Below are 13,588 nucleotides of genomic sequence, written 5' to 3'. Positions count from 1 at the left end.
GTATTAGAGAAAAAATCAATGTTGTTAACCGGGCTTATGTTCAATAACCAGACATGTGCATACTGCAGGCTCCAATTTGTCTGAAAAATAGCTGCGCACTGCTGATAAGGGCCTTAGACAGAAACTTAACATCGGAAGTAAAGAATTACGTGACTTCTTACATGAATGACCTGGTCTTCGCAATGCAGACTTTCGAAGAGCATTCTGAAAAGCTAGTAAAACTGCTAGAAAACTTGAAGAACACAGTATTTAAGATCAATCTCACAAAGTCAAAATTTTGTCAAGTGCAGATACTATCTGTAGTACATGTTATAGATGGAGGAGGAATATGACCAAACCCAATTAAAATAAAAGCGATATGTGATTTCCTATGTCCAACTAAAATAAATCAATAAGGCAATTCCTAGTTATGATGCAGTTTTTCGCAGATGAAGAAGCGAAGAAGGCGTTTCTAGAAATGAAAACGTTAATGTTAAACATCAAACTAGGCTATCCAAATTATGAGAAGGAATTCATCATACAATTCGATGCATAGAATATAGGAATAGGAGCATGCCTGTACGGTACCAAGAGGAAGGAGGCGATTCAAAAAGACGAACGTACTTGACATTTGTAAGTTGAAAACTGCGGTAGCCTGTACAGCATTATACCACAACGGAGCAGGAGCTGTTAGCAATAGTATACACACTACAACAATGGAGCAAGATAATATATGGGTACCCAGTAATCATCCAAATGGACCACAAAGCGCTGACCTTTGGATTAAAGGCTGCGATGACGAGTGAACGAGTACCAAGGTAGATCTTGTTCACGCAGCAATTTCAATTAAAGATACAGCACTGCAATGGCAAGGATAACATTTTAGCGGACACATTAAGTGGGAACCCGTCTGAGCAGGAAAAAGCGATCCATCAGATAGTTAGGTGAATTGGATGAGGACTTGCTTAATAGATTACAAGTCCTAAGCACACTACAAAGGGCAGTCGAAAGGTTAGGCCGGATCATAAACAAGCTGGAAGATAACACCAAAGCGGTGCAGATAACGCGAGCATATATGATGATAAAAGGAAAACTGAACAGGTATATAGACAAAAATCAGGAGGAAGCATGAATCATTGTACCAAAGGGACTACAGAGAGATCTAATATGGCATACCCATCGAAGTATCGGACATGGAGGTATCGATGAAGTGACACACACAATCCTAGAGAGATTCACTTAGAAGGGAGTGAGAAGAGCAGTCAAGAAAATGATCAGGACATGCGACATATGCCAAAGAACGAAACATAACACTCAATTAACTAGCCATAAACCAATAGCTATACTGCCAACGAAACCAAAGAGATATATGCAGTCTATTTTTGGACCCCTACCTACCACGAAGAAAGGCAGAAAATTTATTGTGGTAACCATGGATGTAATTTTGAAATACATAGCATTACAACCAATTCAAAGGGCTAACTCAAAACAAGTCCTGCATACCTTAATGAAAAATGTAATACCAAAAATGGGGAAGCCAGAGAAGATGTTAACCGACCGAGATACGCAATTTACATCCAAGCATTTCCGTGAGGCCATGTAAGAACTAAACATTAAACATATCCTATGTTCAGTCAGGCACCCACCATGAATCCTGTAGAGAGATGTATGAAAAATAAATCTCCAAGTTTTGTCGAATCTACTGCAGAAAAAGCAATTGGAAATGGATAGACGTTATTGAACTAATTGAGCAGAGTACTGTATAAACATCACTGTACATGAGTCTACTGGGCAAATTCCAAGCATTGTCCTAAAAAATGAGTACCCAAGTTAGGAGAACGAAGAGGAATAGCGTAAAGTTGCATTGAATGTGAGATGAAACAGGAGGTATAAATATATTGCTTGCAGTATATTTAAACAAACTGGGAGGTGAAATGTACCATTAAGCTATCACTAAGGTGAAAATATGAAGGAGATTGGAACAGATACAATGGCCGGCGGCGACATCAGAGTAAATGAACGTAAAATGTCACCAAAACCCAGATTGACATCATAGCAGAAGGCATGGAATCACGAGGGTCGTGTAAAAGACCTCGAAACGGGATCTGGATTGTTTAAAAAAAAGACTTCTGAATCACTTTTTACCAGGAGAGACACACAAGTAAGCTGAGAGGAAAACATATCATATCAAATCATCACAATAAATCAAGGAAACACATTTAAGAGAAGACTGACGAGGAATTCTAACCAAATAGCATATAAACAGCGAGAGGGAAGGGAAGAAAATCCAATATTTTATTTTTTAAAAAGATGAACTGTGACATCGGGAGAAAACAACAGCGCTACACGCAACTTTAGGCAATCCACTATAAGAAGAGAAAGAGCTGAACCAACTACTTAATATTCACATTAGGCAAGAAAATTTAGAGTCAATAACCAGAAACTATATATATGAAAATCCACAGCCTGTTTCCCGTCACTCAATCGGGTCAGGAATGGAATGAGCGAAGCCCCATCTAACGGCTGCCGAAGCCTGTCATACTCCTCTGGGGCAATGATTAATGAATGACAGGTGAAATGAAATATTGGACAGTGTTGCTGGAATGAAATATGACAGGGAAAACTGGAGTACCCGGAGAAAAACCTGTCCTGCCTCAGTTTAGTCCAGCACAAATGTCGCATGGAGTGACCGGGATTGGACCACGGAACCCAGCGATGAGAGGCCGGCATGCTACCGCCTGAACCATGGAGGCTATATATATATATATATATATATATATATATATATATCCATCATAAATATTTGGAGAAATGAGTATACCGGGCGAGTTGGCCGTGCGCGTAGAGGCGCGCGGCTGTGAGCTTGCATCTGGGTATGGCGATCGGGCTGAGAAGGGCAGGTTGGTCGCTTCGTCAAATCGCAGCCGATACCCATAGGGATGTGTCCACGGTGCAGCGCCTATGGCGAAGATGGTTGGTGCAGGGACATATGACACGTGCGAGGGGTCCAGGCGCAGCCCGAGTGACGTCAGCACGCGAGGATCGGCGCATCCGCCGCCAAGCGGTGGCAGCCCCGCACGCCACGTCAACCGCCATTCTTCAGCATGTGCAAGACACCCTGGCTGTTCCAATATCGACCAGAACAATTTCCCGTCGATTGGTTGAAGGAGGCCTGCACTCCCGGCGCCCGCTCAGAAGACTACCATTGACTCCACAGCATAGACGTGCACGCCTGGCATGGTGCCGGGCTAGAGCGACTTGGATGAGGGAATGGCGGAACGTCGTGTTCTCCGATGAGTCACGCTTCTGTTCTGTCAGTGATAGTCACCGCAGACGAGTGTGGCGTCGGCGTGGAGAAAGGTCAAATCCGGCAGTAACTGTGGAGCGCCCTACCGCTAGACAACGCGGCATCATGGTTTGGGGCGCTATTGCGTATGATTCCACGTCACCTCTAGTGCGTATTCAAGGCACGTTAAATGCCCACCGCTACGTGCAGCATGTGCTGCGGCCGGTGGCACTCCCGTACCTTCAGGGGCTGCCCAATGCTCTGTTTCAGCAGGATAATGCCCGCCCACACACTGCTCGCATCTCCCAACAGGCTCTACGAGGTGTACAGATGCTTCCGTGGCCAGCGTACTCTCCGGATCTCTCACCAATCGAACACGTGTGGGATCTCATTGGACGCCGTTTGCAAACTCTGCCCCAGCCTCGTACGGACGACCAACTGTGGCAAATGGTTGACAGAGAATGGAGAACCATCCCTCAGGACACCATCCGCACTCTTATTGACTCTGTACCTCGACGTGTTTCTGCGTGCATCGCCGCTCGCGGTGGTCCTACATCCTACTGAGTTGATGCCGTGCGCATTGTGTAACCTGCATATCGGTTTGAAATAAACATCAATTATTCATCCATGCCGTCTCTGTTTTTTCCCCAACTTTCATCCCTTTCGAACCACTCCTTCTTGGTGTTGCATTTGCTCTGTCAGTCAGTGTACTAAGTTATGTTCAGTGTAAGATAGGTTTGGTATAATGAACTTTGCTAATGTGATATACGAATTTAACACACGAATGATAGGTGTGGACATATTTCATTCACAATGATAACTTGAGGCGGTCCGTTCCAAAACTCGTCTTATCCATTTAAAAAAAAAAAAAAATGAGTTAGAGGTAGCATTGCCTTCTTGGTGATGTTTGTGATAGTTCTAACAGAAAATTAAGCACCAAAACTCGCCTTTTGCCATAGAAATCTGTCACCAAACTTAGGCTATTGTTCCATAACTAGCCTTATCCACGGCGCTTGTTGTTCCAAAACTCGCCATATACAATCAACCAATAGGAATTGATAATTTCAGCACGTGACTCGCGCTACAATATACCCGCGTTTTATGCCAGTCTTTCCACATTTGAGTTGTTCTTGAACTGTGTTAGTCTTTCATGCAGTTTTGTGCTGTGAATAAAGTGTATTAAGATGACCGAAAATATTGCTCTTGTTGTGGAAGGTATATAAAACTTGCTAATACAGAACAGTTTCACATTCAGTTCTGCCAAAAGACATTCTTGAATGTATTGCATGTCAGCAAAGATCGGGTTCAGAGGATTGCCAGAAATCACTTCACGACAGGGAAACTTCCAACAGAAAAGAGGGGTGAAGCTAGGATCAAACCAGAGTACACTGAAAAGAGGCACTCCCTGAAACGTTTCATTGAAAGTGTGCAGTGTTGTGAAAGTCACTATTGCCGTGGAAAGTCACCGGTCAGACAGTATCTACCCGGAAATTTAAGCATCGCTAAGCTTTACAAAATGTATAACAAGAAATCACCTGAAGAAGTGAGGGTGAAGCGGTGGTTCTTCCGTGAAATTTTTACGCGTTGCTACAACATAGGATTCGGAACACCAGTTATTGACGCTTGCTCAAAGTGCATAGAGCTCAAGGAGAAAATTAAACTTGAAAGTTCGAACGTATCACTGAAGGATGATTTAATCTTGGAACTTAGAGTACACAAACTAAGGGCTGCAGCTTTTTTCAAAAAGCTCCAAGAAGAAAGGGACAGCATGGCAATATTTTCATTTGACTGCCAAAAGAATCTTGTGAATCCAAAAGTTCCAGATCAAATTGCCTATTACAGTCGCCAATTGTACACCTATAATTTTACCATTGTGAGGGGTACCTCACATGCCAAGTTGACAAAGGAGAATGTTTTTACATACATATGGATGGATCATGAATTCAACAAGGGGTCTAATGAAACGTCATCTGCAGTTTACCATCGATTATCACAAACTGATTTGTCGAACTTCACTACTATACGAATTCGTGCGGATGGCTGCGAAGGACAGAACCGCAAATCTACAATGATTGCAATGTGCTCATATTTCTTGACACACACAGCTCTGCCTAATATAGAAAGTGTTGAATTGGTCTTTCCTATGACAGGCCACTCATTTCTGCCCTCTGACAGGGTATTTGCTCAAGTCCAGAGAGAGAGAGAGAGAGAGAGAGAGAGAGAGAGAGAGATACGGAAATGCCCTATAATCTGTAATCCAGCAGAATATGAAGACATCGTTAGCAAACATGCTGAAGTCTGCAAGTTTGGCAGAGACTGCTCGGTGAACAGTTGGAAAATGGTTTCTGAAAATATGATGAAAATGCCTGCATCTTGGCAATTTGAATTTTCTTCAGTGAAACGATTTGTTATTAGCAAAGACTCACTGGGAAATGTCACCCTTATGGGGAGAACCTCATTACAACTCAGACATCGGTTTAGGAAAATCCGTAATGAAAAAGGGAAAACGCCTGCGAGATATGCTAATGCCACCTGAATTATTGCCAAGAGTAAACTTGAATCCCGCCAAAGTAAAGGACATAAAAAGTTTGCTTGAAAAGCATTTTGGAATGGATTGGGATAGGAATGAGTTGCTTTCTTTTTATAAGAATCTGTTCACCTCAATTCCTGTAGACGAAAACAACCTTGTTGAAGAAACATAAGTTCTTTGTGATGGATCTCAAGAGGAGGGAACAAATTTGAGTTTGATTAACAACAAAATGATGTTTTATTGTTCAAGTTACTTCTATTGTGAGTGCAGTATAGCCTATAAAGGAAGAATTCTCTCCAAATACTATGGATAGGATGTAAATATGATAAATCACACTGCTGTGTTTAATTTATTTGTGAATATCATTATACTGATGGCAAAAGGTGCATGAGTGTACTGGTGAATTTTATTACAACATTATATTCTCAATCCTTTCATTTTTCTTGTTTAAAAATAAGTTGTGTGAGGTAATATATTTTGAAATTTTTTGGTTGCTCCAAAACTCGTCTTATCCAAAATACAAATGTAATTTATGGATGTTCTATTAATTATATTTATAATTCTTCAGTAAGACGACCCTATGACATTGGACTTGAACGCGTTGTAATACATTTAAACAAGTGAGACTTATATTACAAAAATTACAGGTTTTTCGCTTTTCCTGAAAAATCACTTATGATGGATAAGACGAGTTTTGGAACGGACCGCCTCACTTAATAACAGCAAATATTGGCTGTATACGATAAGCTTACTGAGCCTTCCGAAACCCAAGAAATCAACGGAGTTCATAATAAGATTCCAGATAATAAAATTTCAGATAATAAAGATGTCAAATAATAAAAATTCAGATGGAAATTTCAGACAAAAACACTTTAGATCAGAATAGGTTCAGATTGTTTAATCCAAGTAGTCGATAACGTAGGTAGGATGTTGTACTGATGATATTAAAGGACATAATATTGGTTAAATATGACGCTAAACTCCAGTTTTCAGTTAGACGAGTAAACCAAAAATGAATAAGAAAAATAGGTTTAGAATGATGAGAATTGCTAGATGTAGACGATAATTGACCAGTTTATAAGAAAGCATATTAAAGAAGAAATGAACCTATTTCAATTATGGATATGAAGCAAATAGAATGTAAGATTCGTAGGCTAGTTGAACAAATGAAGAAGCAGCAGTTCTGCGGTTGCTTATTTAATCAAAGAAAACGATGTGTACAGAACAATATTTTTCTCTTCCTATTCCTTTTTCGAATCATTATGTTTAATAAATAGAAGTAATGATTAACTAGCTGTATTATTTGTAAGGATTATGATAGGATAAGACAGCTAGAAATAAGTTTTCGCATCTACAAGTTGGATATCATTGCCAAGATGTGTCGGATGGAGATGTCCATCAGCAAGATTGAGATTGATGATATAGTGGTAAACACGTCAGATAGCCTTTTACTCGGATCCCACGTTAAATCAAACCAAACTATGACATTTCCTGAAAAGCTGGCTGGGAATCCTTTACGTCGACCTGGATGCAGGAAGGGGTAAACTAGTGAAGTTGAACCATCCGACTCATAATCTGTAATGTGGATAATGAAAACCAAATTAGGAATTAAAAAGAATGTGACCAACAGGAACGTTTATGGCAAGTTTTTGATGACAGAACCAACTTATGTTACGTGGCCCGCTTCACCTTCCCGTGTTTGCTAACTGCGGAGTCTCGCTCTCGATTGACGTGCTCCCGCAGTCTAAATGTGCGACGTGCTGTTAGGAGGCGGTGGAGTTCGGAAATGGGGCGGGACTTTCTGGAGTGTGGGGGTAGTAAATGAAGTGTAGTAGTTGTGAATTCTTCTGAACTTGTTTTTTATTGTAAATAATCGGAATGAAAGTTTCCCATATTATGTCCTTTTTTTTCATTTATCTCTTTTAGGTTGTGAATGAACCTTTTGCGGACGTATGTCGATATATGATCGACAAGCGTAATAGGCTTCCACATTTTCCGTTCTCTGTGGTCACTTGTTGCTTATATATCGCAGTGTCCCCAAGGGATGTGTTCAAGGAACCATGGAGTAGCTTTTTCTGCCATCTCTACACAATATTGGAAAGCTACAAAGAAAATAAACTATGATATACAGCATGTGCTCTGTGTCACTTTGCAGTGCTTGACGACATGGCATCAGATGAGGTTGGAGCTGGCTCTTCAGGATTGAATAGAAAAAGCTGTAGGATATTTTAAATGAGGAACAGATAAGCAAACTTTTAGGAAAAGAATCCAGCGGTGATGATAGTGATTTTGAGTATGAAATACAAGAGAAACTGAACAATCGAGTGATGAAATTCTCAGTAGTGATGAAAGCACAGGATGTTTGCCATATGTTGAGGGTGGAAGGAAGTGAAGTCTGATGATAGGAAACCGAAGAAACATGCCTTCTGTAATAATTCTGGGCCTAAGACGAACTTCCCAGATGATACAGAGCTTATTTACTATTTTTCCCTATTTTTTAACAATGAGTTGCTTGGCGCGGTTGTTACTGAGACCAACAGGTACACATGTGATAAAATCGCCGAAGTTCAGCTCAGCACTAGATCCATTTGGAACAAGTGGAGCGAAGTGAGTGTTACTGAAATGAGGGTATTTTTAGGTATCATTATATATATGGGTATCATTCCATTACCTGATAGAAAAGATTACTGATCCAGTGAATCCAGTGAGTGGGTGTCACAGATAAAATTATTTCGTGACGTGATGTTAAGGGATCAGTTACACGTACTTGTGGAAGAATCTGTAATCCCAAGCCGGTAAAACAAGGAGCACTGAAGAAAATTAACAGTGGGGGATATCCAGGGCTATAGGTCAAGTAATGTCCTGGTACTTGCATGGAAGGGTAAGGGAATGGTTATGGTAACCCCTTGTTATGACAAGTGCCAGACTGGTGGCTACATTTCAGGAAGGAGGACTACACAAGATAGTGATGAAACCAACTTGTGTTATCAGCTACACAAAAAATGTGTGTGGTGTTGATTGGAATGATCACTATTGTTACATATTGCTTCATGAGGAAATCTCTAAAGTGGTGGTGAAAGCTTTTCTTTTGGTGTTTGGAAGTGTGCATTGCGAACTCAAACATTCTGTACACCGTTGAAAATAAGAATGGCAGTGACAAGCCTTTGCCACATGTGAAGTATCGCAGAGCTTTGGTCGAAAGTCTGGTTGAGAATATCCAAAATTCAAGGAGAAGATCACATCCAGGCTCAGCTGACAGAGAAGAACACCTGAACAAAAAGCCTCGCTTTTTATATTACAATGAGAACAAGAAACATCAGGATTGTATAGTTTCTAGCAATCGAAAAGTGAAGAGGGACAGAAAAAGAAACTTATTTATATTGAAAGTCTTGCACAAATCAGCCAACTATATGGTCTGGTACTTGTTTTGAACAGTACCAAACTTTGGTAAACTTTAAGACTTCATAAATCCACATGTGTGTGAAATATTACATTTCATTTTTATCGTGTGTAGGAACAAAACACTTGAACCACTCTGAAGTTTTTTGTTCCATTTTCGTACCCATTTTGATAACGTTAGGACATTGTAACTCAGACTTTTAGTGATAATTTGTTTACATGTATGGCGAGTGGAAGTTACCAACTTAAAGGAAACATTCAATTGTTTCTACAATATGAAAATATGTAAACCGTGTGCATTGTATATTAATAGGAAAGGTACCCATTTTGGAAAATATGTAAATTTTAGGTTTAGAAATATGCCTTGTTTTTTAGTGCATATCAAAGTTATGTTTAATAGAAATAATAATAATAATAATAATAATAATAATAATAATACACATAATAATTTGAAAACCGTAACATTATATGAACTTGGCTTATTTACCCCAAACTACGTATGTCCTGGGTGCAGAAATTTCTCAGATCCATACAACTGCAAAGGGTTAAAATGTAATAATGTAAATTTTAGAGAAGACTGAATGTGATCTTAATGAAGAGTTGCGCTTCCGCCAGCCCTCGAGGGCAGCAATACAGCGAGGCATCGACTCTGCAAGGTGTTGGAATTGTTCTGGAGGTGTCTGAACGAATGAATCTTGCACTGCTACCCACAGTTGGTCTTGTGTAGTTGGGGCTGGATTCACGGAACATACACCAACATCGACAGCATCACACAAGTGATTGGGATTAAGATCAGAGGATCTGAAGGGCCAATCCATGGTCGTAACTTCCCTGGAACACTCCTCCAACCACCTGCATGCCACCACAGAGCAGATCTTCATGGGGCTTACTCCACACTCGCACGCGCTTTTCAGCTTGATACAACTGGAACTGGGATTTATTGGACCATATCACACACTGCCACTGTTTCATTGTCCATTACTGATGTTCATGGGGCATGCATGTCGTTGAGCTCTGTGTCAAGGTGTCAGCAAAGGGATACGAGTTGGTCGTCAGCTGGTGAAGCCTATGCGGTGCAGTTGCCTCCTTACAATCCTGGTAGAAATGGGTTCCAACATTCAATTGGGCGGTGATCTGACTCAGTATAGCCCGTCGAGCGCCCAGTACTGTTCAGCGTAGGCGACGTGATATCTGTTAATTAAATACCTGTGGTCTTCCCATGCAGCAGTTTACGTGGGTGATAACCTTCTCTCTGCGATAACTGAAGATCCACCCTCTACATTGTTAAGCTCGGATACCCGAATTCACATGTAATCTCCGCATCGCTATGACCCGTGCGCCGATAATCGTCCTACGTTCAAAGTCGGTTAACTTGCGACGTGTTGCCATCTTCACGACACTGGTGTCTATGACAGGCTGCTCAGCTACGCCACAGCTAGCCACAACGCTCAGGGGTCATACACGGCACATTTTCTGATGGGTCACTCCTTCCCATGACTTTTGGTCACTTAGTGTGTAATAATAATAATAATAATAATAATAATAATAATAATAATACTGCCTTGAGGAATTCCCCTCTTAATTATTACAGGATCATATAATACTTCACCTACTCTAATTCTGAGTTCTATTTTCTAGAAATATAGCCACCCTTCAGTCACCCTTTTGTCTAGTCCAATTGCACTCATTTCTGCCATTATTTTCATCCAGATAAAAGACCATTCAGAGTCACATTCAGTAATTATGTAACTTTAGGTGTATTACAAAATTTTGTTCTCAAAAGGGACTACGGTACTGTAAAGTATCAAGCTATTATTGTTGTTTTCATGTGGGATATTGATTAAATCTTTCCTTCATTAGCTATTGAAAATACTGCAAAGCGTTGCATACGGTGGTTGTTTCTGTCCACTAAACTGTATTTTCAGTATGAAGTTGGATTGGAAAGAAGGAAATTTCACTAGACATTGGGGAAGAAAGAAATGTATTTTTTCATAGCCAGTAGTACGATTGGTCTCTCCAGTTCAAACTGAATCTGGATATTTCATGTCTCTTATTCCAGATTATATATGAAATATCTTGTAAGCACTCTGCTTCTGCTCGCATCATTTTAAAAACTCACCTATGTGAGAAAGAATAAATGCTAGATACTTCATGCGAAATACGTCTGGATTTTGTGAGAATTCTACTACAATTTCAACTTAATTCTTTCATGTCTCCAGTCCTAGTTCATAGAAACTCCACAACATGCAGTTTATCAACCCAGAGGATCTTAAGAAGTTCCAATTCTGTGTGAAGTATAATGTATTCTCTTCTCTCCTTATACAAACAAAATGAATCACACACTAGGAACTCTCTAGCTTTTTGCACAACACAATTGTGTTCGGTGATTTGAACAACTCCTGTAAGTAAACTAAAGTTTTATCTTTTCCTGGGTGCTCTATTCTAATTAGTTTTGAATACATGATTCTGAGATCATCTTTATTATTTTATATCATAATTTGATGTATGAGTAATATACGAGTAATTGCTCTAGAATAGATTTCTCCTTCCAAAGGACAGGATATTGAAAGCATCCTCTGTACCCAGATTGTATTTAAAAAATATGGGATGAGTAAAGAATGTATTCTCTCCAAATTTTTATTAATATCAAATAGACTTTTTTAATGATCTTTTTCTTTTCCAGGAAGTAGATGCCTCCCCCAGCACTACACCAGCCAGCACTCCTGGACTGCCCGTCTTAAGGCATCTCCGTCCTGAATTTCGAGCTCAACTTCCTTTGACCACCTCCATCCGTCGCCGTCTGGACGACGAGAGACAGGAGGTGGTGCATAAGGAAACAATGTATGTTATTTCAGCCTTTGTGATTGTGATTGAAGTGTTCATTTTATCTTGTGAGGCATATGTTCCGTAAAATAAATAAGCATAATAAGGATAATATGGGGCTCAAAACGTAACATAAATACCAACAGAGGTGCAATAAAACAAGCAGATAATCACTTCACTTGATCTATGTTCCATTAATGCCAAAATAAAATGGAAGCGAACCAAGAGAGGTTTTTAATTTTAGCATTTGGTCGAAGTTTTGTCTACTTTAAAATGGTGGCCAAAGTCATTTCTCCTGGTCGCACATGATCGAGTGTAACCTCCAATTCATTGTGTAAGAGTGTGACCAGAAAATAATGCTTAATAACCCACTGCTCTGAAATAAAATGCTTCTACTAACATTTGTTTTAGAAAGTGTGTGATCTGCAATAGCACTTCCGATAATTTTATTGGCCTCGGTGCACATGTTTTTGTATGTGTTGTCTGGTGTTTATTACACCTTTCAGTACACTTGTTATTTTATAAGCTCCAGTGGAAAAGGTTTTTATATTTGTCCTCTCGTGTTTATTCACACCTTTTAATACTTTCCTCTCATCTTTAGAAATTGTAGATATAATTTTCACTGTACCCGCAGATACACGACATAAAATGCCATATCTGAAAGAATCATATCTAGTGTTTCCATATCCATGTTGGATAGCTTTTATTTGTATATTTTCTCGCTTAACACTTTCTTTTTCCTTGTCCCGTGCAGAAAGGTCTTAATGAGGTTTTACTGTACTTCAGTCCCGAAGTGAAATTGATTTCTTCATCTTGGATTCTCAGCATGCTAAAGTTCTCTGCGTTTCTCTACCACGTTTCTGTGGATGAATTACGAATATCTTGGAGTCTTAGATAATCTTTAAGCATGTCCGTCTCTAAGACTTTTTTTTAAAATCATGCATGACTCCGATGCGGTTTTTCCAAAGTGTTAGGACTACTTGGCTAAATTTTCCGTGAATCTAAATTTATATCTCACTTTGGGCTTCATTGTAGTCCTTAAATATTATATTTATCATAATCCCATAATTTTATTAATATGCACATCCTCTATTTAATATCTGAGTATGTATCTTGCTCTTTTTACTACGTAATCATTCCTTTTCATCCACCATGTTTCAAACACTAGTTGTATTACTATATGCTATATCATTTGGTATTAGTAATGTAACCGCTTCTGCTCACCTATGTTTATTTAATGTCTTGGAGGTGCAAGTTCAACATTTGCTACTTCTGCTCTCTTAATGTCCACTTTCTGACAGATTTTAATTTTTTGTTCATTAGTAAGGAATTTCATGACTTTGTCCATATCCATAACGAGGCTCTCACAAGACAAATGCACCACGCTAGTCAAACACGATTATGGTATGTTCCTAATCCAGATTTAGGGTACAGTATCACGCAACAAACATTCGCTACACTTCAGTGTACCACTCGACACAAAATAATTTTCGAACTTCTGAATGGAGTGCGAAATACAAGCACAGACAGGTTCGGCAATCTTGCTGCTAACCGGCAAGCAAAACTGGTCG

General features: G+C 39.7%; 1 protein-coding gene across 4 annotated transcripts in view; it reads left to right on the top strand.

Annotated features, from left to right (window-relative positions):
* The window catches only part of LOC136874084 (platelet binding protein GspB), a 636,502-nt gene that overhangs the window by 433,479 nt on the left and 189,435 nt on the right, over positions 1-13,588 (top strand). For all 4 annotated transcript variants that reach the window (XM_067147621.2, XM_068227653.1, XM_067147622.2 and 1 more), the window contains exon 9: positions 11,878-12,035. In XM_067147621.2, the coding sequence (XP_067003722.2) occupies positions 11,878-12,035 (158 nt within the window). The remainder of the gene's footprint in view (positions 1-11,877; positions 12,036-13,588) is intronic.

The sequence above is a fragment of the Anabrus simplex genome, chromosome 5 (genome assembly GCF_040414725.1).
Source record: "Anabrus simplex isolate iqAnaSimp1 chromosome 5, ASM4041472v1, whole genome shotgun sequence".
NCBI classification, from domain to species: domain Eukaryota; kingdom Metazoa; phylum Arthropoda; class Insecta; order Orthoptera; family Tettigoniidae; genus Anabrus; species Anabrus simplex.
This window is presented reverse-complemented; position numbering and strand designations above follow the sequence as displayed.